Below are 24,593 nucleotides of genomic sequence, written 5' to 3' on the forward strand. Positions count from 1 at the left end.
TTTACAATTAAAAATAATATTTTTGTCATAAAAATAATATTTGTGATGAGTGATCTAATCAGAATATTTATTTCATAAAATTGAGTCGTGACATCGTCCTAAAAAAACCAATGGATTGAACCATTTTATTGAATTTGTTTATTATTTATATATCAGAAGATTTCAATTGATTTTATTATACAGATCATTAAAAATGTAATCGGTTTTTTATTTTTATTACTTCTACCTTCGTTTGAATTTTTATTATTTTGTTATGCTTTAATTTCTAACATATATAAATTGTGTTGGTCGCGTATCGCATTATTTATATAATTCGAATCGAAATCAGTTGGTCCAAACACAAACATCTAATGGAAACCGCTCCTTATCCGATTCTAAACACGCCGAGCTTTTGCGGCGGCGGAGGCAGCAGGGGTACAATCAAGTTGAGCTATCAAATGTTTGGCAACAAAATTTGCAGTAATTCTACTCGCTTTTCTTCAAAATTTTGTCATTGTTACAGTGTTGGCCGAAAAATCAACACGTTGGATTTTGACCGGTTAATTATAAATGGCTCCCTAAGAAACGGTGCTGAAAATAACACATCCCGGAAACTCGCCATTCTTCTTGAAGTTGAAGGGTCAGTCGGGTTCTTTTTTCTTTTTTAATTTTGCGGCTATCTTTAGCTTTCCTCTTTTATGTGTTTGTTGTTGTTGTTATTGTTATTCTTGTATTACCATCTATGATTCTTGTTTAGTGACGATATTTTATGTTTTGGGATTTTCTTTCTCTTTCATTATCCTATCTGTGTCCTTTTTCTTTCCAGGTGGGGACAATTAAAAAAGCAGGAGTGAGAAAGAAGTTATTTAAAAAACGAGGACTCTGATTTTTTTTTTTTAAAGAAACAAGGAGTTGACTCCTGATTATTATATTAGACGTAATTAAACTTTTAACTTAATCAATTAATTGTCTTTTTCTCTTTCTTCTCGGTCGACACACATATTTCCCGATTAAAATTTACTAGCCATCTATCCTTCCACCCAGAAAAATTGGTCGACCAAAATTAAATTGGTCGACCAAGAAGACTTTTCTTAGTCGACCAAGAAGAAAGGTAGACCAAAAGACCAACACCTTGGTCGACCAAGAAGAAATTGGTGTTGGTCGACCAAGAAGAAAATTTCTTCTTGGTAGACCAAAAGACCAACACATTGGTCGACCAAGAAGAAATTGGTGTTGGTCGACCAAGAAGAAAATTTCTTCTTGGTAGACCAAAAGACCAACACCTTGGTCGACCAAGGAAGAAATTGGTGTTGGTCGACCAAGAAGAAAATTTCTTCTTGGTAGACCAAATGGTGGTCTTCTTCTTGGTAGACCAAAGTACCACCATTTGGTCTGCCAAGAAGAAATTTCTTCTTAGTCGACCAACAAAATTTTTGGTCGACCAATAAAATTTTGGGTCGACCCAAAAGATTGGAATTTTGGGTATACTCAGAAGGCTGGAACTTTGGGTCGACCCAAGTTGGTACATAAGTGCTACTTTGGCGACCCAAGTTAAATATGTGTTTCATATGTTAAATCATGTAATATTATGTAATGAAATTGTGATTCATATGTTAAAATATGCAATATAGTTGTGAAATTATGATCCATATGTTAAAACATGTAATTGTGATTTTTATGTTAAAACATGTAATTCAATTGAAATTGTGATAACATATAATTGTGATTTTTATGTTAAAACATGTAATTCAATTGAAATTGTGATTCGTATGTTAAAATAGTAACATAGTTGTGAAATTGAGATTTATATGTCAAAACATGTAACATAATAAGTTAAAACATATTACATTATAGAACATACTATACTTGTGATTATGTAATTGTGATTTATATATTCAAACATGTAACATACTTGTGAAATTGTGATTCATATGTTAAAATATGCAACAAAGTTATGAAATTGTGATTCATATGTTAAAACATATAACATAATTGTGAAATTTGTGAATTTGTAATTCATATGTTAAAACATGGAACATAGTTGTGAAATTGTGATTCATATGTTAAAACATGGAACATAGTTGTGAAATTGTGATTCATATTTTAAAACATGGAACATAGTTGTGAAATTGTGATTCATATGTTAAAACATATAACATAATTGTGAAATTTGTGAAAGTATGATTCATATGTTATAACATGCAACATAGTTGTGAAATTCTGATTCATATGTTAAAACACTGATTCATATGTTAAAACATGCAACATAGTCGTGAAATTGTGATTCATATGGTAAAACATATAACATAATTGTGAAATTGTGGCTCATATGTCAAAACATATGTAACATACTTGTGAAATTATGACTCATATGTCATAATATGTAACATTATAGAACATGATTGTGAAATTATGTGATTCATATGTTAAAAACATGCAACATTGGTCAAAATTGTGTAATTATCCGTCAAAATTAAGTAATTATCGGTCATATTTTTTTTAATTATGTATTCATGTGTTAGAAAAAAGGTCAACCCAAAAGCAACCTTGATCAACCCAAAATCAACATGGGTCGACCATGTTAAAAACATGCAACATTGGTCAAAATTGTGTAATTATCCGTCAAAATTAAGTAATTATCGGTCATATTTTTTTAATTATGTATTCATGTGTTAGAAAAAAGGTCAACCCAAAAGCAACCTTGATCAACCCAAAATCAACATGGGTCGACCCAATATCAACATGGATCAACAAGGTCGACCCAGAAATCACCAGGGTCGACCCAAAAACTGACCAACAACAAAATTCCACCATAAATACTTAAATCGAAATAAAAAAGATCAATACAATGTCCAATAATTAAAAGATCAATACAATGTTGAATGATTATCAAACATAATACAATGTCCAATAATTATAAAAATCAATACAATGTCCAACAATCAACAACGATCGACCAAATTGATCGACCAACTTTGGTCTTTGACCAAGCTTTTGATCGACCAATTCTTCAAAGAATTGGTCGACCAAAGCATTGGTCTTTGACCAAGCTTTGGTCAAAGACCAAAGCTTTTGGTCGACCAATTCTTTTGAATTGGTCGACCAAAGCAATGGTCGACCATTGCTTTGGTCGATCAAAAGCTTTGGTCAAAGTCGACCAATTCTTTGAATTGGTCGACCAAAGCAATGGTCGACCATTGTTTGGTCGACCAAAGTTTTGGTGGACTATTGTTTGGTCGACCGCATGGTAGACTACTGTTTTTTGGTCGTTTCGATCAAGAAGAAATTGGTGTTGGTCGACCAAGAAGAAAATTTCTTCTTCGACCAACAAAATTTTGGGTCGATCAATAAAATTTTGGGTCGACCCAAAAGATTGGAATTTTGGGTATACTCAAAAAGCTGGAACTTTGAATTGGTCGACCAAAGCAATGGTCGACCATTGTTTGGTCGACCAAAGTTTTGGTGGACCATTGTTTGGTCGACCGCATGGTAGACTACTGTTTTTTGGTCGTTTCGACCAAAACGTGGTCGAAATTTTCTTCCTCAACCAGTCGATCGACGAACGAAAATAAACAATAAATCGAAATAAACGTTAATATTATCAGATTATATGTAATCAAATTTAATGATGTATTTACACTTAAAACACAGAGACATTTAAGTAAATTGACTTGTGGATCCTTTTTTTTAAATATTTCGTATCCCACTCCCTTTTACCTAAATTTCCCTTCCAGGTGGGAGGCAGACATATATAATTGCTTCACACATATACATTAAAAAGCTACGGGTCGCTACTCTTTTCATAAATAAGAAAACAAAATAGATTATGTTTTATTGTGCTTATAGATGGGTAGTTGTATCATGTGTGCTGTAATGTATGCTGTAAACCGACGCTAATGCTGCACTACCCTGTTATTTGTATTATGCGCTAATAAGTTATTTCTTTAGGGTTTTAATCGATGTGAACCGATCAGGCAATCGCCAAGCTTTTAATGCAGGTACTACTATGCATTAAGCATATATTTCTGCTAACCTTGATTTTTGTTTTTCTTCTTCACCTTGATTGACTCTATTATATGATGATTCTCTTGTGGCATCGAATGATATTTTCAGCATTTAAAAAGCTTGGATTAGACTGTGCAAATTGGACCAAACCAGTTTATTCCGACCTTGCAAGGTGTGATGCATTGATATGTTTTTTTACGTCTGCTATGTGAATCAAATGAGGGAAAATTAATTAACTACGAGCCACTTATTTGATACATCATCATGCTTGTGTGAATCAAAATTTTCTTCTTCTTTTGTTGGTTTGAGGCTTTGGTGTGTTTCAAATTGATATAATGTATGATAAATTTCTTCATGATTAGTGAGAACAGTGTTAATTCTGTTTAAAAAATCAGAGCTTGCTTTCACCTGAATACCTTGAATCACCTAACTCAATAAAACTTTGGGTGCTGAGAGTTTCCTAATATTTTGATCGGGCAGACAAAATACTGTTGTGGAATTCCACTAGCCTTGTAGCAGAGAAAACGAGGTGATTGGTTAAATCATTTTTTTTGGTCTGTGTTAACTTGTGTTTCATGTTTGTTTGTTAGTTTGTCCATTCTATGTTCTTTGGGAAGATCACAAATTGATGAGACAACTGACAAACTGGAAAGGAAATGTTGATAATAATATTTCCATATGAATCCATCTTTTTTCAGCTAACATTTTCTGCACGTGAAAGGTAGAAGAATCCTTAGAAAAATGAGAAGTTTGCCATTTTCCTTAAATCTGTAATTTTCTTTTTTTCAGCAACACAAAGTAATTATGCGTTATTGAAAGATGATAGCATCTAGATGCTCGAATACAAGCACGCTTGTCCATTTCATAAAATATTTGATTTTTTAACATACTTCATAACTTCTTGAATATTTTCTGCACTATTGATCTAATCAGACTTATTCGTAGATGCTCAGGAAAAGTGCTGGTGATGAGGAAAGGATGTTAGTATTGTATTTTAACAGGGTGAGCTCCTGCAAGTTTCCCGTTAGCAAGCTTACATGTGATTGATGTTCCTCTATGTCTGTGAAAAGCTCTAATCAAGTAATTGTGATTTTGCTGTTTGTGCAGATTGGTTGGCCAACCTCAGTTGCTACCAATGAGAAGGAAACTTTTATGAAAAATGTTATTCGAGAAAAGGTATCGATGAGAAATATTATTGCCATTGTTTGAGTACTGTATACCTCACTTTTGGGGCTTTTGATGCAATGAGTATCTTTATCCGTTTTGCTTACATATTACCTCTATGAAACCATTTATTAATTAAATGTCAATTTTGTATGTGAAGTTACTACTTCCCTGTTTGTTAGGTTAAGTTTGTTTTGTGAAATATTTGATTAAATGTATAATAAACTTTATTTCATGTATTTTTCTTGTGATATAAATCTTGGGTTAGATAGTTTTTGTTGAGCTGTTAATTTGAGTCCGATGGAGATAGGAATATTAAGCTGTTTGATACATCCATTTGGAAATTATACTTGTTTTTGTTTGCAGATGAAGACAGTTCATTGTCATTAATCATTATTCCATTTCACTTTTGATTATCGATCTTTTACTGGAGTGTTATCTTTTTATTTGCATTTTTAGATCTCAATAATGTCACGTTACTTAATTTTTCTCAGCCACCTTGAGTTAATGAAAGGTTAATTCTTCAGTAGCTGAATCGTTGATTAACTGTCTGCAGAAGAATGCATTGGATGGTCTAATCACGTCAAAAGCTTTTTCTTTGAGACCTGGTGCCAAAGAGTAAGAAATCGGATTCTGCTTAATGTGATTTAACCTGACACGGATTTTAATTCCTGTCAGGTCCATTGCTTGAGCAGAGATTGTAGCATCATTTTTATATAGTATTGTGTCTTCTCCTGATCATGCCTGATATTACCTCGGATGCACAATGCAGTTCTACCTTGTTTAGAGCTTCCATTTGAAGCTAACAACACATCTTCTCCCATATATCCATGATCCTTTTAGTTATAAGCATAATTTATAACTTGTTTTGCTGTACTGCTAGGTTTTTTTCCTCTTTCCTTGGTGTTTATTCTTTTTTGGTTGTCTTTATGACAGATTCGTTGATGATGCATTCAACGAAGGTGTGCATGTGGCAGTCATGACATCATATAGTATACACGGGGAAAATGTTGCAAGGTTAGCTCTACTTATCATGTCTGCAATGGAGCATTCAAAACTTGTCCATTTTTAAATGATATGGCTTGAGGTCGGGGGTAACGATGTCATCATCTAATGTTTGTATCAACACTTGATGTGACATCGCGTTTTTTCGTGGATATCTATGGTCTATTGATAGGATATATCATTGATTACAGATCAGTTGTTGAAAAACTTGGAGCTGATCGAATATTAAAGATACAGACCATTGGAGTTGAAGAGGTCAAACAAAGTTTCTACGGACAACTTGTGTTTGGCAAAGGAGTATCCTCCAGTTTGGATGAACAATTAGCTAAGGAAGTGTACAAAGCAGGTGACATAAATCCTGGTAACATAACTCATCATATTCTTAAGGGTAAAAATTGAGATGGTTTATCGTTTTTGGAATAGCTTCTTCCGAAAGACAAAGAATTGCGGAAGAGTTTGCTTCTATGCTGAAGCTGAAAGTTGAACTTAATACTAGTTCAAGTGAAAGGTTTTACTCGTTCTCTCAAACTCTCTTAATAATTTGGCTTGCAGATTTCTTAGTATGCTTCATATGTACGAGTTATTGCATCAGTATTCAGATAGACCATCTGACCAAGCATGTACTTTGAAACATGTACTCAGAGTTGTCATTTTGTGAGCTTTTCCTTTTTTTTTTGAACGGGTACAATCATCGTCGCTACAATCAATCAACAACAGACTATGACAATCATTACCAGTAAAACCACCCTCAAGCATTCAAATACAACTGGCCGTAAACTATTTATGCCCACCATCAAGTAATCAAATACTACAAATAACAATCAACAACAAATGAGTAAACACAACTCACACAAGTGGGACTCGAATACAGGACCTCTGGGTCTCGGGGCCTCACCCTGGCCACTGCAGCAAGGGATCCTTGGCATTATGTGAGCTTTTGTATCACTTCATAACTAATAAATTAGCCAGCCAAACTGGCTTTGTTTGTCTGATGCTTTATGGTGAACATTATTTATTTTGGGTTAGTTTCTCATATGTGAACATGGCATAAATTAGAACTATATATCTGTTAAAATTGAAGATATTGTGACTTTGTTGGAAGATTGTATAAATAATATCTTGTAGATGTTTAATTTATATTATGTATCATAGATTGATATAAGTATATATTTGGTTTCCTTAAGTCAGGGGGTTGCTAGGATTAAGATCTAAGATTTTCGTTCTAAATAGTTTATATGTTGTATAAATACCATTTGGCTATTGGAAAATAATACAATAAAATTATTCTCTGATCTTTGACATGGTATCAGAGACTTTTTTCCCCTCTAAATTCACGTTTTTTTCTTCCTACCAAATAACGCTTATCGTTCTCTTCAGCCTTTAGTCATGTCCGATTCTGAAGCTTCAAAAAAGCTTGTAGTTGTGAAGCAATCTGCAAAATCGGAGGATTTAAATCTCAATCCAACAACTGGCGACTTGCAAAACATTCGGACGAACTATTGTTTGGATGGAAATTACTACTTGAAATGGTCCAAATTTGTGCGGACTTATTTGAAGGGAAAAAGGAGAATTAATCACCTTCTTGGGACTGGACCGAAACTAGGGGAAGAAGGCTTCGACGCGTGGGATGAGGCTAATTCTATGGTCATGTCATGGCTGTGGGAGTCGATGGATCCAAGGATTAATGACACTGTCATGTTTTTGACGTCTACAAAGACCATTTTGGAGTCAATCAAATGAACCTATTCGAAGGCTCGTGTACTACCCATGTCTACGAAATCAAAATAGAGGTGGGATCAAGGAAATAAACCGATTATTACGCCAACGAACTTCAAAATCTTTGGCAAGAACATGATCACTATCGGGTCATTGTGATGATAGGTCCAGAAGATGCCTCGACTCTGAAACAATTCATTGATAAGGACAGAGTTTATGATTTCTTAGTTGGATGAAACCCAAAATTCGATCAAGGGTCCAAATTCTAGGAAAAGATGAGATACAATCTTTGGAAGAAACAATCTTGTTGATTCAGGCTGAAGAAAATCAGAGAAGGGTGATGCTTGAGCCTGAAAATTTAGAGGGGCCGGTGATGGTCGCGAAGATTCCAGAACAACATCAAGTTAAGGAGTATGGAAGGGCACCAATATCAAAAGTTGAAGGCCAAGAAAGTAAGATTTATGGTGCACTTATTGTTGAAAGACTGGACACACTAAGGACAAGTGCTGGAAATTACATGGCAGAAATAAGTACTGGAATCAATGATGGGGACAGACCAGAAGCATAAACCAAGACCACTTTACTGTTAAGCAGGCAAGCCAAGAAGGTGGCCCAGAGACTGAATGAACTTAGTAAGGAAGAGGTTGAGAGACTTCAAAAACTCCTTGGGAATGAAGAGAAGAACAGTGGTACTAGTTTTTTAGCCCATTCAGTTAAGTCTCTTATCGTTGTGCCTCAGATATTGTTGTTAAAAATTTGTGGATTGTCGATTCAGGATCCACAGACCATGTGACCCATAGATGAACTTGATTTGGATGATTGAAGAATTTTAATCATGTTATTAATTACTATGAACTTATTAATTTTTTTTTTTGTTTTGTGTGACACTGTGACTTAATTATTTCATATTTTAATATATTTATTCTAAGCTAAATTTATTTTTTAAAATTTAAAAATGTGCGCCTTGCTTCAGTAAGGCGCACGCCTCGCCTTGCGCCTCAGGCTCCATGTCCTCGATGCGCCTTGAGCCCCGTGAAACTATGCTCTGACCTGAAATGTAATGTGCTTTTTATCCATCTCATTGTGTATTCAGAACCAGGGGAGTGTTAAAACTGAAGATATTGTAATTATGTTGGAAGATTATATAATAATTATCTTGTAGATCTTTAATTTGATATTATGTATCTTAGATTGATATAGGTATATATTTTGTTTTCTTAAATCAGGGATTGCTAGGTTATGATCTAGGGTTTCCATTCTTAATAGTTTAGTATGATGTATAAATATCATGTAGCTATTGGAAAATTATACAATGAAATTTTTCTCCGATCTTTGACAATATTGTCTATTGGTTGGTCTAGAAGGTGATTTGATGCTTCTGGTTGACCGTTATGAACTTCATGGTGTTTATACAGCTTGCAAAATGTTGTTGCTGCACTAAGGGCGGGGGCTGAATATGCAGAAGTTCCAGTTGAAAAATGCCTTTTGGTTGCGGGAAGCCTATTTGGAGTTTCTGCAGCTGCGCAAATTGGCATGCCTTGTGTAGTTCTCCGTAGCAGGTATTATGAAACGAGTAAAAAATATTATGGTGTTTTTTATTTAAGTTGTTTGATTCTAAATTTGTATGGTGTTTTATGTAACTCTTTTTTTTATTTGTGTTTTATGTTACTCTGTCCTCTTGTTATGGTGGTTCCTGAAGTTCAACTGCAAGAGCTGAATTTCCTACAGCAATGGCTGTGATAGATGGATTTGGTGGTGCAGACTTAACCATATCAAGACTTTGCAAAAAATTGTCGTCTTAAGTTCAAAACATGATAACTTTAAATATTCTTTCTGCTGGTCTCTTGTATTATGAGTTTTAGCTCAAGTGTTGTACGCTGTTTTTGTGTATGTTAAACAGGTTCTACCGTCGATGAGGTGTGTAAAATGACCTGCATTTTTTTTCTTCGATCAAGATGATGGCTGGGGTTTCTGAACTTCCACCATAATTGTTTAGTTTGTGATTTCTTGTACCTTTTTTTTATCATATTGATCAGGGAAATCCTTGTTGCGGGCATATCGTACAATCTCACCGAAAGCGTCAGAAAATGGGATTTGTCTATGCTACGTCGTGCATTCTATATAAAATGTTCACACGAACATCTCAATTCAAAACAAAAAAATATTAGTTGACCCCACATGTTCTGTTTGAATTTGGATGTGCGAATATATTATATAAAAATACAAGAGTAATACCAACAATGTAGCATAGCATAATCCAGAAAATGGGCCATAACAAGAAACAAAATACCCATGCAGCTTACCCTTTGCTCATAACAAACTAAAAACTGTGATAATAGTACACATTGAACATGAGGCGAAAGAAGCCAATACTTACTACTAAATACACACTCATTTAAGGCAAAAAAAAAAAACTTCTACAAAGGAAAATTGGACGGTACCCAAGGATAGGAGAATTATAAGCGAGTAACAGTTGCAATTCTTAGCTCCACCAAATACCATGTTAGCAGTTGGATCATATCTCTTGTCTTTGCAAACCATAAAATATTTGCGGAAAAAATTTCCTCTATCTGCTGCTTATTGAGAACTTCAGCTGGAGCCAACTGTTATATGGGAAAAACAAATCATGTTTACGTACAATATGGGCCTCCACATAAGTCGAATGAACAACTGGAACTATTACACAATTTGCAGGGCAACACCCAAATCTAGAATTTTCCCAGATAGTTTGAGATAGAATCCTTCAAATCTGGAAGCCTTTCCATTTCTTTAGCACCAGCTACCACACAAGGGGTGTCATGATCTGTATCAGATGGTCAATCTTCAGCTTTCGTTGAATCGTTCGGGTCAGTTTGCACTTAGAAATGAAAATGGAATCAGAACAATTCAAACTGCAAAGCTTTAAGCCGCCCGCCGCTTAAGTACGGGACTGCATCCACTCTGGATAACAAGAAGAAGCTTTGCAGCAAGACCTGCATCCACAGATACCAAGGAACATTAACAAGATCGAAAGTGCATGTCACAGATACAACTGATGTGCATGAAGCGCGCTAAAGGGAATAAACAAATAATGTTTTTTTTTTCTCGGAGTATCTGGCTTTCATTGGCATGAGCAAGCAACAATGTTCACTTTCCGAGGGAAACCTTTATTTTTCCTCCCCTCACCCTTTTCTCTCTTTCTTTTCGCTTTATCGGGTTTTTCTTTTTGTGGCCAAAAGGCTCATCACTATCACCACACAACACATCATAAAACATTCATCATCAACACAGTTTCCCAAAAATCAATTATTTGTACCTCATCTTCTCCTTCAAGAACAAATATAAATCTGGACTTAACAGAGATCTTCTGGAAGAAAAAGGAAAGAGAAAAACCTGAGCAAAATGCAATACAATGAAGTCCCCGATAAAGAAAAAAAAACCTGTGGAAATGGGGATTCAAAGGCGATTCAGCAGAAAAAAGAAAGATATCAGGGAGGGGAGAGGCCAGACACAATTGTTGATCAGAGTGCCTGGACTCGATACAATATGAAATAAAACTAATTGTTTACAAGTGTGCCAGGCTGCCTAGTTTGACCGCCGTGGTTTGACTGTGCCGAATTTTTCATATCAAACAATATTATATATATCCATATTAATTGGGTATATATATATACATATTAATTGAATATAATATATACCCCTTTAAAAAAATGAGTTTTTATAATTTTTTTGGATATTGCATCATCAAAATTATTTTATGATTTTTCAATAAAATTATTATGGGCCGTGTGTTTTTTTTTTAAAAAAAAATTGATGTATTTTCATGTTACAAACGAGTGATTATATTCTCACTGTAGCATGCTTCACTCTTGGTTGATGACAAAACACAGTCACCGCACAAGAGGTAAGCCAAGGGAGGCCACGTGTGCATTCAAGAGAAAAACAAGAACACATACAAGTGTTTTCTTCTTTGGTTAGGAGATTAAGGAGTAGGTGAACCGATATCCTAATAATTTTTTGTTTATTACTTTATACGTTATATTGTAACTTGTCGGTTCGAGAATAAAAGATCTATTTTTATTGAGGATTTTTAGTCCAAGAAATGCTCGATCAAGTTTTCGGCGCCGTTGTTGGGAATTGAAATTGAGAAATTTTTATTTTAGTTACTTTCTTTAGTTAATTTTTTCTTTATTTATTGTACTTCATTCATGCGTGATTTACCGTTTTCTATTATATTTTTCAAGAATTTTTCTTGTTTAATATTTGAGACGTTCCATCAATAAGTATTTTCAAGTTTTGCCCAACAACAGGAAAAGCCATTCTACTTAGCATATGATATATTTAAAAATGTTGCAAACAACTCTAAGTGTCATGATTATCAAGACAGAGATGAAGATAGTTTGGAATTAATCATGGATCGACTCGAGGTTGTCGAGGACGAATATGTGGCATTGACCGATAAAGCTATAAAAAAATCAGGCTCAGTCGGAAAAAAGTCTTAAAAAAATATCATATGAAAATGAGCTACCAATGAAGTTTGGGGATGACAAAATTCTCGTGACTATCAATATGAGCTCATCGTTAGTATTGTGATACAGACATCCACGTGATCCTTCTCTTCCTCCAACACCGACTTCTAAACATTTTGTTCCTCGAGAGCCAACACCAATATTCTCTTCCTCTATTTATCATTATTTGTGGAGTGTCGTTGAGGTGACGAACTTAGAGTATGTGAGAACCGAATTTTTCAACCATATAATTAATATTTGTAAGGAAATTTTTTTAGCATAAGATTTTTATTATTTTATTAAATAGGATATGCTTATGGGAAAATATTTGTTGGAAACCTTTATAGAAAGTTAATAATATCTACAGTAAGGTAAGCATATTTCGAAATTTGGTGAGGATTTTGACAAGATTAGAAGATATCTCATACAAGATCTAAAGGATTAAGGCATGTACTTTGTAAGCAAATTTCGAAAATATACAATATATTTTGCCTAAATATGGGGGTGCCTAAATATTTGATATCATGCAAGCTTGAGCCAAAGAATGGAAGCAAATCCTTCCCTCCCTTTCACCATATTTCGAATCAATCTAAGGGGTGGGAATCAAGGATTAAATCCCACGAATTAGGAAGCTAAATCATCGGCCACGACAAGGATATTTGGAGTCAAAGGTTGTGAGATTTGAGGCAATTTTGGGCATGATTGGACTATCATACTTAGCTCCATGCTCCTCCCCTATAAATAGTACATCAATCCCTAGCATTCTCTACACCAAATTTTCGAATTCTCTTGCTGAAAATCTCGAAATGCCAGCAGCTATCCTAGCCAAAACTCTGCCCAAAAATCGTCCCAAAGTAAGGCCAAAATTCGAGCCGAAGTGCCGCCCAAGTGAAGAGCAAGAAGCAATCCAAGTCTAGTATCGTGCACCTACGTCTTAGCATCAAGATATACTGTAAGTGGGTTTGATTTAAATTTGAAAATTTCGAATTTATGCATATGTTGTTTTCGAAAATGCGTCGAGTACAATTCTTCTCCCACTCCTTTCTTGTGTTGTTTGTCATACGGTTTTAAGCACTGTGAGGAGTCGACTGTATATGGGTGAGAATCTCAACCATGATATAACCCTTACATGGTGGGGATATAACCGCTATATGACCTCGCCCCTTAGACTGATATCAGTAAACCATAGAAAGTAGATGAATCTCAGTGCCTGATAAATGTTATGCATGTGTTATGAATTATATATGAAAGTCATGTGTTTCGAAATTTATGCATGTTGTGACATTGTGCTCGATACGCCCCCACTTGCTGAGTATTTTTCAAAATACTCACCCCCCTTACAATCCTTTCCTAGATAAGCATGAGGAAGAACTTGAGGAGGAAGAGTCTGCACAATTCTGAGGATGGTGAATGTTCAAGAATTTAGATTAAGTTTAAAGTTTATTCTGATTATTCATTTTTACGTTCCCGCATTAAACTCTGTCTTTTTGGATTTCGGTATTGTAAATACAATTGTTATTTCATTTAAAATATGATATATCAACTGGTTTCAGTTTATACTGTGCTACAAGGCTTGTTGTTTTCGATTGTGTGATTGTTAAACAACGCCGGTGTCAACCCTGAGTTTCGGAGCGCGACAGTTTGTACATCAAGCCAGACTTGAGGACACATGGAATCAAGACCCATATGTGTGTCATATGACATCTACTTTGGGTGTCAACCACTAGTCTTTGATGGATGTTTTGAGTGTTAAGTCGAAGACTAAAAATTAGGGCCTACTTGGGAGGTAATCCAATCGTTTTATTTCAGTTTTATTTATTTAAATTAATTTTAGTTTTTGCATTGAGTTTTTGTTTTTGTTTTTTTTTTTTTTTTTTGAGTTGATTTGCTTAATCCGTTAAGTTTTCGTTCAAGATGTGCAAATTGGAGAAAGTTGAAGAGTGGTGGCTTTAGAATTCGCTGCAGGAGAAGAAAATTAATGTTCATCCTCAATCCTCACGCCCACTGCCTTGCAATCAACCAAGTGAGTTTTTTTCTACATTTATTATTCTTGCATTTAGTTTGTGTTTAATTGATTTTGTGTCTCGTGTGTCATTCAGTGAATTGGGGACAATGAACGAATTTAGTATGGGGAGGGGGTAATTCTTTTTTTTTTTTTACTTATTTTTTGTTATTTGAATAAAAAAAACTTATCATGCATTGTTTTGTGTCGAGCCATATTTCGCTTAGGTGGTGATGAGATTGGTAATTATTGTCAATGATGAATATGGATTGATGACATACATGTTCACTGATTTTGGTCACTCATTAATTTAAGATGTTTTTTTTTTGTTGTAGCATGAAATTTTTATTTAAATGTTGAATAACTTTGAACAAGAATGTTGGAAGTGGTTATTATGTGAATAATAGCGAAGTTCAAAATTTTTGTAAGGAATTTAAGAAACAAGGAATGTTTGTTGGACTTGAGTGCATATCCTTTGAAATGAAGTACTCACTAGTAGCATGAAAATGACTTGGACGATTTTCGTGATTATGGAATTGAATCGAGGCTGTCTTGAAACATACATCTATAAACTCATCCTTACATCAAGCCTCAATATTGTAACCTTAGAAATGAACTCAAAAGCCATACATCCATATCCTATAGGAGTATTTTCACTTGTGAAAGAAAAATGTTTCTTGCCAAAAAGAACTTTTCAAAAGAGAATATCTAAGGTGATGGGGAGCGAAATAAAAGGATAAAATCTTATTTCTAGGCTAAAAAGAAGGGAATGTATAGGGAAAAAAAAATGTCATATGAAAAATCTTACAGTGCATAAAATGAGCTATGTAATCCCACCCTTTTGTTCATTCCCTATTATCCTTGGTAGCATTCATCTGAAACATATTTTGCACCTATGAAGTCTTAATGATTTGTATTTGTTGGCGAGTAACTAATGGATAGGGGATGTATGAGAGAAATAATTCCGCTGACTTATTGACCGAGTGACTTGCAATTCTTGAGAATGAACATTGAACTAGTTTTTATTGTTGCTTTTATTTTGTCTTATAAACTATTTTGCTCGAAGGTGAGAAAAAGATTAGTACGAGGAGGTTGATAGATGTTATATTAATGTGTTTTATTGGTTTGTTTTTAGTTTATTTTGCATGAGTTTGTGTGTGTTGAGTCCATGTTTAATTCTTTTGACTGTCAGGTTATGACTATGGTCAGTATGAAGAGGTTGATAGGGGTTATATTTATGCATTTTATTGATTTTTTCTAAGTTTTTTTTTCACGAGTTTATGTGTGTTGAATCCGTGTTTCATTCATTTGAATGCCAGATTATGACTATGGTCACTCCTCATGGTTGTACGTGGTGAAGTTTTAGGAAAAAAACCAAAATAATGAAGTGAAAGGTGAAAGATTGAAGATCCGGATAGAAGGAATTGCACTAGGGTGGTTATTTTCGACTGCTCCAGCGTGAATATATGAAAGATCGAGGAGCAAAACAGAAGATGTTGCGCTAGGGCAGTTGGTTTTGATCGCCCCAACGCGCTTGAAGGAAAAATATAGTGCTAAGACAAAAGACCTCGTGCTAGGGAGGAAATTTATTACCGCCCAGCACGCCCGGGTGACAAAACAAGTACGTGGACATAACTTCTCACGCTAGGGCGGTTAGCGATAATTTCTTACCGCCCCAGCATGTCTCGACGAGGAAAATTTTTGTATGTACATATTTCTTAGGATTTAGGGGATCCAACCCCCATATAATTATGTTTTGAATTATTTTTGAAGATTAAATTTTATTATTTAGTATACTTGATTATGTTATTGGTTTTTATTGCATCTTTGGAGCGTAATCAACTTCGAAGTTATTTTATATGTTATAATTGAGACCGAGAGAAAATTTTATAACATGATAGAGTAACATAATCCATGGATCTATAACTTGCATAGACATTTGAGATTGTGAGGATGTTGATAATCATTGTCCAATAGATAGAAAGCTAGAGGATTCCACGGTTCGTTAAAGTGATTGCAATTGTTAAATAACACAAGGACACTTGGTTATTTTGGTTATTGTATTTTTTAATTAGATTAATATAGCTCGATAAAATGTATTGATAAATTAGAGAATCTCATTAAAAGTATATCTTATGAATTGGAATTCAATCGTTAAAGGAGATTAAAGGGTAGGTGAACCGAGATCCAAAAATTGTTTATTTATTCATTTGATTTAAATTAATTTTATTATGTTTGTGGTATTATTTTATTTTACTTTCAACTTAGTTTAATAAATTTCATCTTCTCGTTGTAATTAACAAAAAAATTGTATTTGAAGTAAATTTTTCTAATCAATTTTTGTGAGAACGATACACGTACTTTGTACATTGTACTATAACTTGACGCGTGCACTTTGCGATTTAATCGAGCATAAAAAATTTGTTTTTATTTGAAGATTTTCAGTATAAGAAAAGTTTGATCACGAGGCAGGTCTTGGGGTTGAGCAAACCCGCCCCATCCCTAGTTTGATATATGACCGACGATTTCGGTTGAGAATAATTTTAGCAAGCGGACTAGGTCAAGTAATAGTATTTGGAGATGAGTCCAGGTATCGTACCCACAGAGATCGATGTTTAATTACTAGAATATGAATTATTTTTCCTAATTTAGGCTAAATAAAGTTCAAATGATGGGAGAGATAGATTAATCAAAACTAAATTAAACAATTTAAATAAATTAACTAAAGCAAAAAAAATCCAAATTATTAAACTAGACGAAAATTCAAATTATTTAAAGATGACTAAGGCGCACAACGGTACCGAGACAACTTATAATCTACGTGTCAAATTCATATTCAATAAATTAATTATTTGATTCACGACGGAATTCCCAAAATTATTTATTAAACGATTCCTCGAATTAATAAACCTAATTAAATCTAACAGTCCAATTATTTCTAACTGAATTTAATTAGATTCAACCTCATTAGATTGCTGTGAAATTCCAGTTTTTCAACCTAAAGTCGCACACTGAAATCGAATACTATTTCTAGTCAATTTAACCATGTGTTGATTGATGTGTGAAGCAAATATTAATCTATCGCCTTCCGGTTTTAGATTAACCAACAAATATTCTATTTAATTGGCCAGATTAAAAGAACACGTGATAAACGACATCAATCAATGAATAAAATAAATAATCTAATTAAATTAAACTCAAAACATCAAAAAATAATATGTCTCGGCCCTATCATGGCCTTAGTCTATAAAAATCTACTCCATAAACTTAAAACAAAAGTGTAAGTCTCTGCTTAAAGTCAATGGAGAAAACATGATTAAGAAGGAATGGAAAGAGATTCTCTGTTATTTGTAGCGTGTGCGAGGAATTCCTCGCTGGTTTTGCCTTCCTTCTTCCTCCCCCTTTTTTCTTCTTCCGCGCTGTTCTCCTATTCCGTCTCCTTCAGTACTTCTGTTCTGGCTGCCTTTCTTCTCTTGTACGCTTCTGCCCTTTTATTATCCAAAATGAGCCTCTCCTTTTTTTCCTTTTTAAGCCCATGTCCAGTAAAGAAAGTGTAAATAAGATATTTATAAAAATTTACATAGATTTCTCCAAAAATTCAATATCATCAAGGAATAAGAATATTTTATTTCCTTTGAATCTAGCAAATTTATTTTATCTCCTAATTTAAACACTTTTCACTTTTTATTCAAATCTACAATTATTAATTAAATTAAGCACATAATTAGGATAAAAAGTCTAGACTAAGGGCAAATATTATCAAATCAAATCCCTAAAATCTTTGTAAGATTTGGCCTTATCAATCCCCCCACACCTTTGTTCGTCCTCGAGCAAATTAGAGAATAAAAATATAACCGAGGGATATTCAATGATTCACCACAACAAATGACACAATCAACACTTTTCAACCTACCAAATTCCGTCAAACTCAATCAAAAGATCACACTTTGAAAATCGTAAAATTCACTTTCGTTGCAACTTTAAAACTCAAGCATTCACTAGAAAAGATCAAGATAATGAGACGTGTGTAGTGTGGAAGTCAAAACTCATATTCCTCAAAGATGTTTTAGTTCAAGGAGTGCTCATATTTTCTGATTTTTTTTTTCATATAAAGAAACTCTCCATAAGCTTATCTTTCATATCTTTCTCCACTAAATGTTGGAGGAATATGACCCGGTCAATAGGTCTTTTAAGCTTATAATGTAAGGCCACGGCTACAATAAAGGTAGGGATATTCAAAATGAGAGAAAATAAACAATTATTCTTCAGCGCATTCCTTCATCTCTTATCTTCCTCCTCATTGAATTTCATCATTCCTCCAGCTAACTTTTTCATCTTCAACAAAATTCTCTTTTAGGTTTTTCAATCATCACATCAATATTCCTCCTTCCTTTCTTTCTCATTATGTATCTTTTCATCAATCTCTTTCTCATTCTTCATGATTTTTTTTCAAACTCCTCCAATTTTTCTTATCAATTATCAACACATGAGAGTTATTGAAAATTTTAAAGCGCCAAAGGGGTTTATTTCTCTCAAAATTAAGGTAGAGGAATATTGTATATGCTAAAATTGGGTAGTTGATGTGGGATTTTGAAGGAATACGAATGGTGGCTAATTGTATGTCTTTGACACACTCCATTCGATTTTTTATAGGCTCAAAATGGGGTACTAGGGATATAAATGATGCATTGGGTAGGCTCGAAAGGCTCAAACGGTCCAAAGATCGCCTAAATCATCCCTAAGTCATTCTCCTCCGTATTTTCGCCTCGAAAGATAATCAGACAAGTTCTAGATTGTTTCTTTTCTTTCTCTTTTTTTTTTTCAATTTTTTTTATGAGCTCACCTTTTACTAATTCACGATTAATTCATATAAGTATGACCTAAAGTGCATAGATTATGTCTCAAAATATGATACAAAACTAGTTTGTGCTCAAATCCTTCGGCTACAACTACAGCTCATCTCAATCAATTCTAGGTGTGATTCAATCTCTCGAGTGATAAAAAATCTAGGAAGTCAATTAGTGTGTCATGTAATCACAAGTGCAGTTTCTCAAAGAATAACCAAAAAAAAAATTTCATGCTCGAGGATTAAACATTGAAGCACATGCTAAGTGTGGTGACGTGAAACAAACACAAATCAAATCTCCCCCCCACACTTTAGATTTACACTGCCCTCAGTGTCATGCCATCAAAAAGAATATAAAATTTGGGTGCAGAATAGCAAGAGAACACTTCCCTGGCAGTGTTGCTTTAAATTCCATGGACTGTTACATGGGGATGGTAGAATTCCTCGGTGCTGGAAATTTTTTATTTCAACAGTTTAGCTTTTCCAGAATCTAAATCATATTCCTTCATTCCAATATTCCCTACACACACCAAAATCACAGAGAATTAACCTAATAAAGTAAAAAATGAAAAAATAAAATGAAACGAAATAAAATAAATCACTGGGTTGCCTCTCAGCAAGCGCTAAATTTCTTGTCTATAGCTAGACAACTCCTTTTATGGATTAGGTTGGATCGTGCAAAGGAGTACTCGGCTCCTCTTGCTCCACAATTTCTTCATGAAAAATTTTCAGTCGATGTCCATTCACCTTAAAGGGATTTCCAGAATCTCCACGGATTTCTACAACACCAAAGGGAAAAACTTCAGTAACAGTAAAAGGCCCGGACCATTTGGAACGAAGTTTACCTGGCATGAGTTTTAAACGAGAGTTATAAAGAAGAACTTTTTGTCCAGACTCAAATTCCCTGTGCACAATCCTTGCATCATGCCACTTCTTTGTCTTTTTCTTGTAGATTTTTGCATTCTCATATGCATCAAGACGAAATTCCTCCAGCTCATTGAGTTGTAGAAGACGCTGATAACCTGTAGCTTGCACATCAAAGTTCAAAAATTTAGTAGCCCATAATGCCCTATGCTCTAATTAAACAGGAAGGTGACAAGCTTTTCTATAGACCAAACGAAAAGGGGAAGTTCCTATAGGGGTTTTGAATGCTGTTCTATATGCCCACAACGCATCATCCAATTTACTAGCCCATTCCTTCCTCGAAGATCCAACGGTCTTCTCAAGAATTTTCTTAATCTCCCTATTTGACACTTCTACTTGACCACTAGTTTGAGGATGATAAGGTGTTGCCACCTTGTGTGTGACCCCATATTTAGCCAAAAGAGATTCAAAATTGCGATTACAAAAATGTGTTCCCCCATCGCTAATAATGGCTCTAGGTGTGCCAAATCTTGCAAAAATATTTTTCTTTAAAAATTGGATCACAACCTTAGAGTCATTGGTTCTACAAGCACTTGCTTCCACCCACTTGGATACGTAATCCACAGCCACCAAAATATATTTATTTCTTAAGGAATCTGGAAATGGCCCCATGAAATCAATTCCCCACACATCAAACAATTCACAGACTAAAATATTATTCAATGGCATTTCGTGTCTCCTTGAAATATTATCAACACGTTGGCATTCATTGCAATTCAAAACATAAGTGTGTGCATCCTTGAACAGTGTAGGCCAGTAGAATCCAGCTTGAAGGATTTTTGTGGCCGTTTTACTTGCCCCAAAATGTCCTCCAGTTGGACCACTATGAAAAATGAGAAAGTATAGAACTTACCTCTTCCGCTGGAATACACCTACGAATAATGCCATCTGCACAAATTCTAAACAAAAGAGGATCTTCCCAAATATAATATTTTAAATCTGAAAAGAACTTCTTTTTCTGCTGATATGTAAGATGAGAAGGAATAAATTTGCATGACAAATAATTGACAAAATCAGCATACCATGGTAAATTAGAGATGCCATAAAGTTTCTCGTCAGGGAATTCATCTCTAATTACATACTTACCTTCCTCGGGCTTCTCCAATCTCGATAGATGATCAGCAACTTGGTTTTCAGTCCCCTTGCGATCCACGATCTCTATGTCAAATTCTTGCAGTAGAAGGATCCATCTTATCAATCTTGGCTTGGCATCCTTCTTGTTTAAGAGATACTTCAAAGCTGAATGATCCGTGTGGACTATCACTTTACTCCCTACAAGGTATGGCCGAAACTTGTCCAAAGAAAAAACAACAGCCAGCAACTCTTTTTCTGTGATGGAGTAGTTCAATTGAGCTCCTGAAAGTGTCATGCTTGCATAGTAGATTATATGCAAGAATTTGTCTCTCTTTTGCCCCAAAACAGCCCCTAAAGCAATATCACTTGCGTCACACATGAGTTCAAAAGGTAGATTCCAATCTGGTGCGACAATGATTGGCGTGGTGGTCAACTTTTGCTTTAATACCTGAAAAGCTTGTAAACAATCCTCAGAAAAAACAAAAGGAACATCTTTCATTAGCAAATTAGTTAAAGGCTTAGTAATACTCGAGAAATCCTTGATAAATCGCCTATAAAAACCTGCATGCCCAATAAAGCTACGAATTCCTTTGACATTAGTGGGAGGAGGAAGCTTTTCTATGATCTCTACCTTAGCTCTATCCACTTCAATACCTTTTTCAGAAATTTTGTGACCAAGGACAATTCTTTCCTTTACCATGAAATGACATTTCTCCCAGTTAGTTAAGTACAAGATTCGTTTCTTCACATCTCTTTAGCACTTTTGACAAATTAATCAAACAAGAGTCGAATGAAGAACCAAAAACAGAAAAGTCATCCATGAAGACCTCAATATGCTTTTCAACCATATCATGAAAAATCGACATCATACAACGTTGAAAAGTAGCGGGAGCATTACACAAACCAAATGGCATTCTTTTATAAGCAAATGTACCATAGGGACAAGTAAAAGTGGTCTTATCTTGATCTTCGGGGTCTATGGGGATTTGCATATATCCAGAATAACCATCTAAAAAACAATAGAAAGCATGACCTGCCAAACGCTCTAACATTTGATCAACAAAAGGTAAGGGGAAGATCTTTTCTTGTGGCATCATTCAATTTGCGATAATCAATACAAACACGCCACCCAGTCACAGTTCTAGTGGGGATTAATTCGTTATTTTCATTTTCAACAACAGTGATTCCCCCTTTCTTAGGAACAACATGCACAGGACTTACCCACTTGCTATCGGATATAGGAAAGATAATACCTGCATCAAGGAGTTTGATTACCTCCTTTTTGATGACCTCTTGCATAGCTGGATTCAATCTCCTTTGAGGTTGAGTGGTGGGAGAGTGCTCCTTCTCCATTAAAATTTTGTGCATGCACATGGATGGATTTATTCCCTTGATGTCAGCTATGCTCCATCCAATGGCATATATGTGATCCTTCAGCACTCTCAAGAGCTTATCTTCCTCATCACCTGTCAAGGAAGAAGAAACAATTACTGGCAGTTTATGTTCTTCCTTCAAAAATAAATATTTTAAATGAGGAGGAAGTGGTTTGAGTTCGAGGAATGGGGGTTCTTCTATGGAAGGTTTAAGTGATTTTGGAATATGTCCAAGCTCCCCAATCTTCGAATTCACCGATCTTGGCAAAGGCTTTGATCCCTCCAAGTAGTTCATACATTCCTCCACTTCTTCTCTGCTGGATTCCGTGGACTTTGGGCTAACCAAAAGCTTTTCCAGTGGGTCTTCAATCAAAGTATCCTGCACACTACACTCAACAATATCATCAATAGCATCTATTCTATAACAATCAGAAGATCCAGGATATTTCATACTACGAAAGACATTAAAAGTTACCTTCTCATCATTCAACCTCAAAACTAACTCACCTTTTTGCACATCTATGAGAGCTCTTCCAGTAGCTAAGAAAGGACGACCTAAAATTAGGGGGATCTCACGATCCTCCTCCATGTCTAGCACAACAAAGTCAACTGGAAATATAAATTTATCAACCTTAACCAAAACATCCTCTATAACCCCTCTAGGATATTTAATAGACCTATCAGCAAGTTGAAGGGAAATAGTGGTTGGTTTAACTTCTCCAATCCCCAATTTCTCAAAACAAGAATACGGCATAAGATTTATGCTAGCACCAAGATCACACAATGCCTTGTTAAAATTAGAATTTCCTATAGTGCAAGGAATGGAGAAACTACCTGGATCCTTAAGCTTTGGAGGTAATTTATTTTGCAAAATAGCTGAACATTCCTCAGAAAGCTTAACAGTTTCAAAATCAACAAGTTTCCTCTTCTTAGTCAAAATATCTTTCAAAAATTTAGCATAAGAAGGTATTTGAGCCAAAGCCTCTACAAAAGGAATATTTATGTGCAATTTCTTAAAAACTTCAAGAAATTTTGAAAATTGTTGATCCAATTGTAGTTGCCTTGCTCTTTGAGGGAAAGGAAGTGTATTAATATCAATATTATCATTAGAATCAAACTCCTTACCTTTCTTACCTGTCTTCCGTGTAGTCTGAGTGTTCTGTTCCTTAGCATCTTCCATTTTTGGTTTCATTCCTCCATCATTCTTTGCCTCCATATCTGTAGAATTCTGCCTCTTTGTTTCCTCTTCCTCGGCCTTGATCACTGTACTCACTGCATTCACTCCTTTCGGATTTTTCTCAGTATCACTTGGTAGTGTTCCAAGGGGTCGATTTGCTAATTGATTGGCTATTTGACCCATTTGAGCATCCAACCTTCGTAAGATAGCATCATGATTCTGCAGTCTCGTCTCCATTCCCACAACATGTTTCATCATAAAATCCTCATAAATAGGTCTTTGATCTTCTTGCTTGAATCCTGGAGGTGCTGCAGGTACCAATAATCCTTGTTGTCTCACTTGTTGAGGAATGGGCAGTGGAGGAATATGTGTTGGATTAAGGGAATTCTCCGTATTCTTCCAAGACAAATTAGGGTGATGCTTCCATCCTGGATTGTATGTGGAACTGTATGGATTTGATTGTTGTCTCCATTGATTCCCCACAAAATTCACTGCTTCTTCATCAAAAATGGGTTGTTCCTCGATGACTATTCCTTGGACCTGATTTGCTTGATTTGATTTCAGCTGAGAGAATTGATGGGCCAACCCATCAATCTTAGCAGTAAGTGCATTCAACACATCCATTTCAAGAACTCCAGCCTTCTTTTCTCGTTTAATATATGTCCAACACGCACTATTTTCAGCCATATTTGAAATTATTTCAAGTGCAACTCGTGGAGTCTTCCTGTATAAGCTACCATTGGCTGCCGCATCTAGCATGGAACGCACAGAAGGATCTACTCCGTTATAGAAAATCTGAACTTGTTCAGATGAAGAGAAACCATGTTGAGGACACCTCCTC

The 24,593-nt window shown here is 35.0% G+C and overlaps 1 protein-coding gene across 2 annotated transcripts; it reads left to right on the forward strand.

Annotated features, from left to right (window-relative positions):
• The first annotated feature begins 304 nt into the window (after positions 1 to 304).
• LOC142527969 (CBBY-like protein) lies at positions 305 to 9,851 on the forward strand. Of its 2 annotated transcripts, none has more exons than XM_075632979.1 (11): positions 305 to 619; positions 3,928 to 3,977; positions 4,093 to 4,156; positions 4,938 to 4,986; positions 5,092 to 5,160; positions 5,705 to 5,766; positions 6,085 to 6,165; positions 6,345 to 6,499; positions 6,577 to 6,661; positions 9,285 to 9,428; positions 9,770 to 9,851. In XM_075632979.1, the coding sequence occupies exons 1-11, from the start codon at positions 351 to 353 to the stop codon at positions 9,783 to 9,785; spliced, it is 1,044 nt and encodes a 347-aa protein (XP_075489094.1). In that variant the 5' UTR covers positions 305 to 350; the 3' UTR covers positions 9,786 to 9,851. The 2 variants fall into 2 exon arrangements, with proteins under 2 accessions (XP_075489094.1, XP_075489093.1); XM_075632978.1 differs by having other exon boundaries at positions 307 to 619; positions 9,569 to 9,851.
• The last annotated feature ends 14,742 nt before the right edge of the window (positions 9,852 to 24,593 follow it).

Source organism: Primulina tabacum, chromosome 15, assembly GCF_025594145.1.
Source record: "Primulina tabacum isolate GXHZ01 chromosome 15, ASM2559414v2, whole genome shotgun sequence".
Classification (NCBI taxonomy): Eukaryota; Viridiplantae; Streptophyta; class Magnoliopsida; order Lamiales; family Gesneriaceae; genus Primulina; species Primulina tabacum.

Coding starts and splice junctions, on each gene's coding strand:
- LOC142527969 (XM_075632978.1), top strand. CDS start 351: ATGGAAACCGCTCCTTATCCGATTCTAAACACGCCGAGCTTTTGCGGC. Junction 3,978..4,092: donor TCGCCAAGCTTTTAATGCAG/GTACTACTATGC, acceptor TGATATTTTCAG/CATTTAAAAAGCTTGGATTA. Junction 6,500..6,576: donor TAAGGAAGTGTACAAAGCAG/GTGACATAAATC, acceptor TTTTTGGAATAG/CTTCTTCCGAAAGACAAAGA.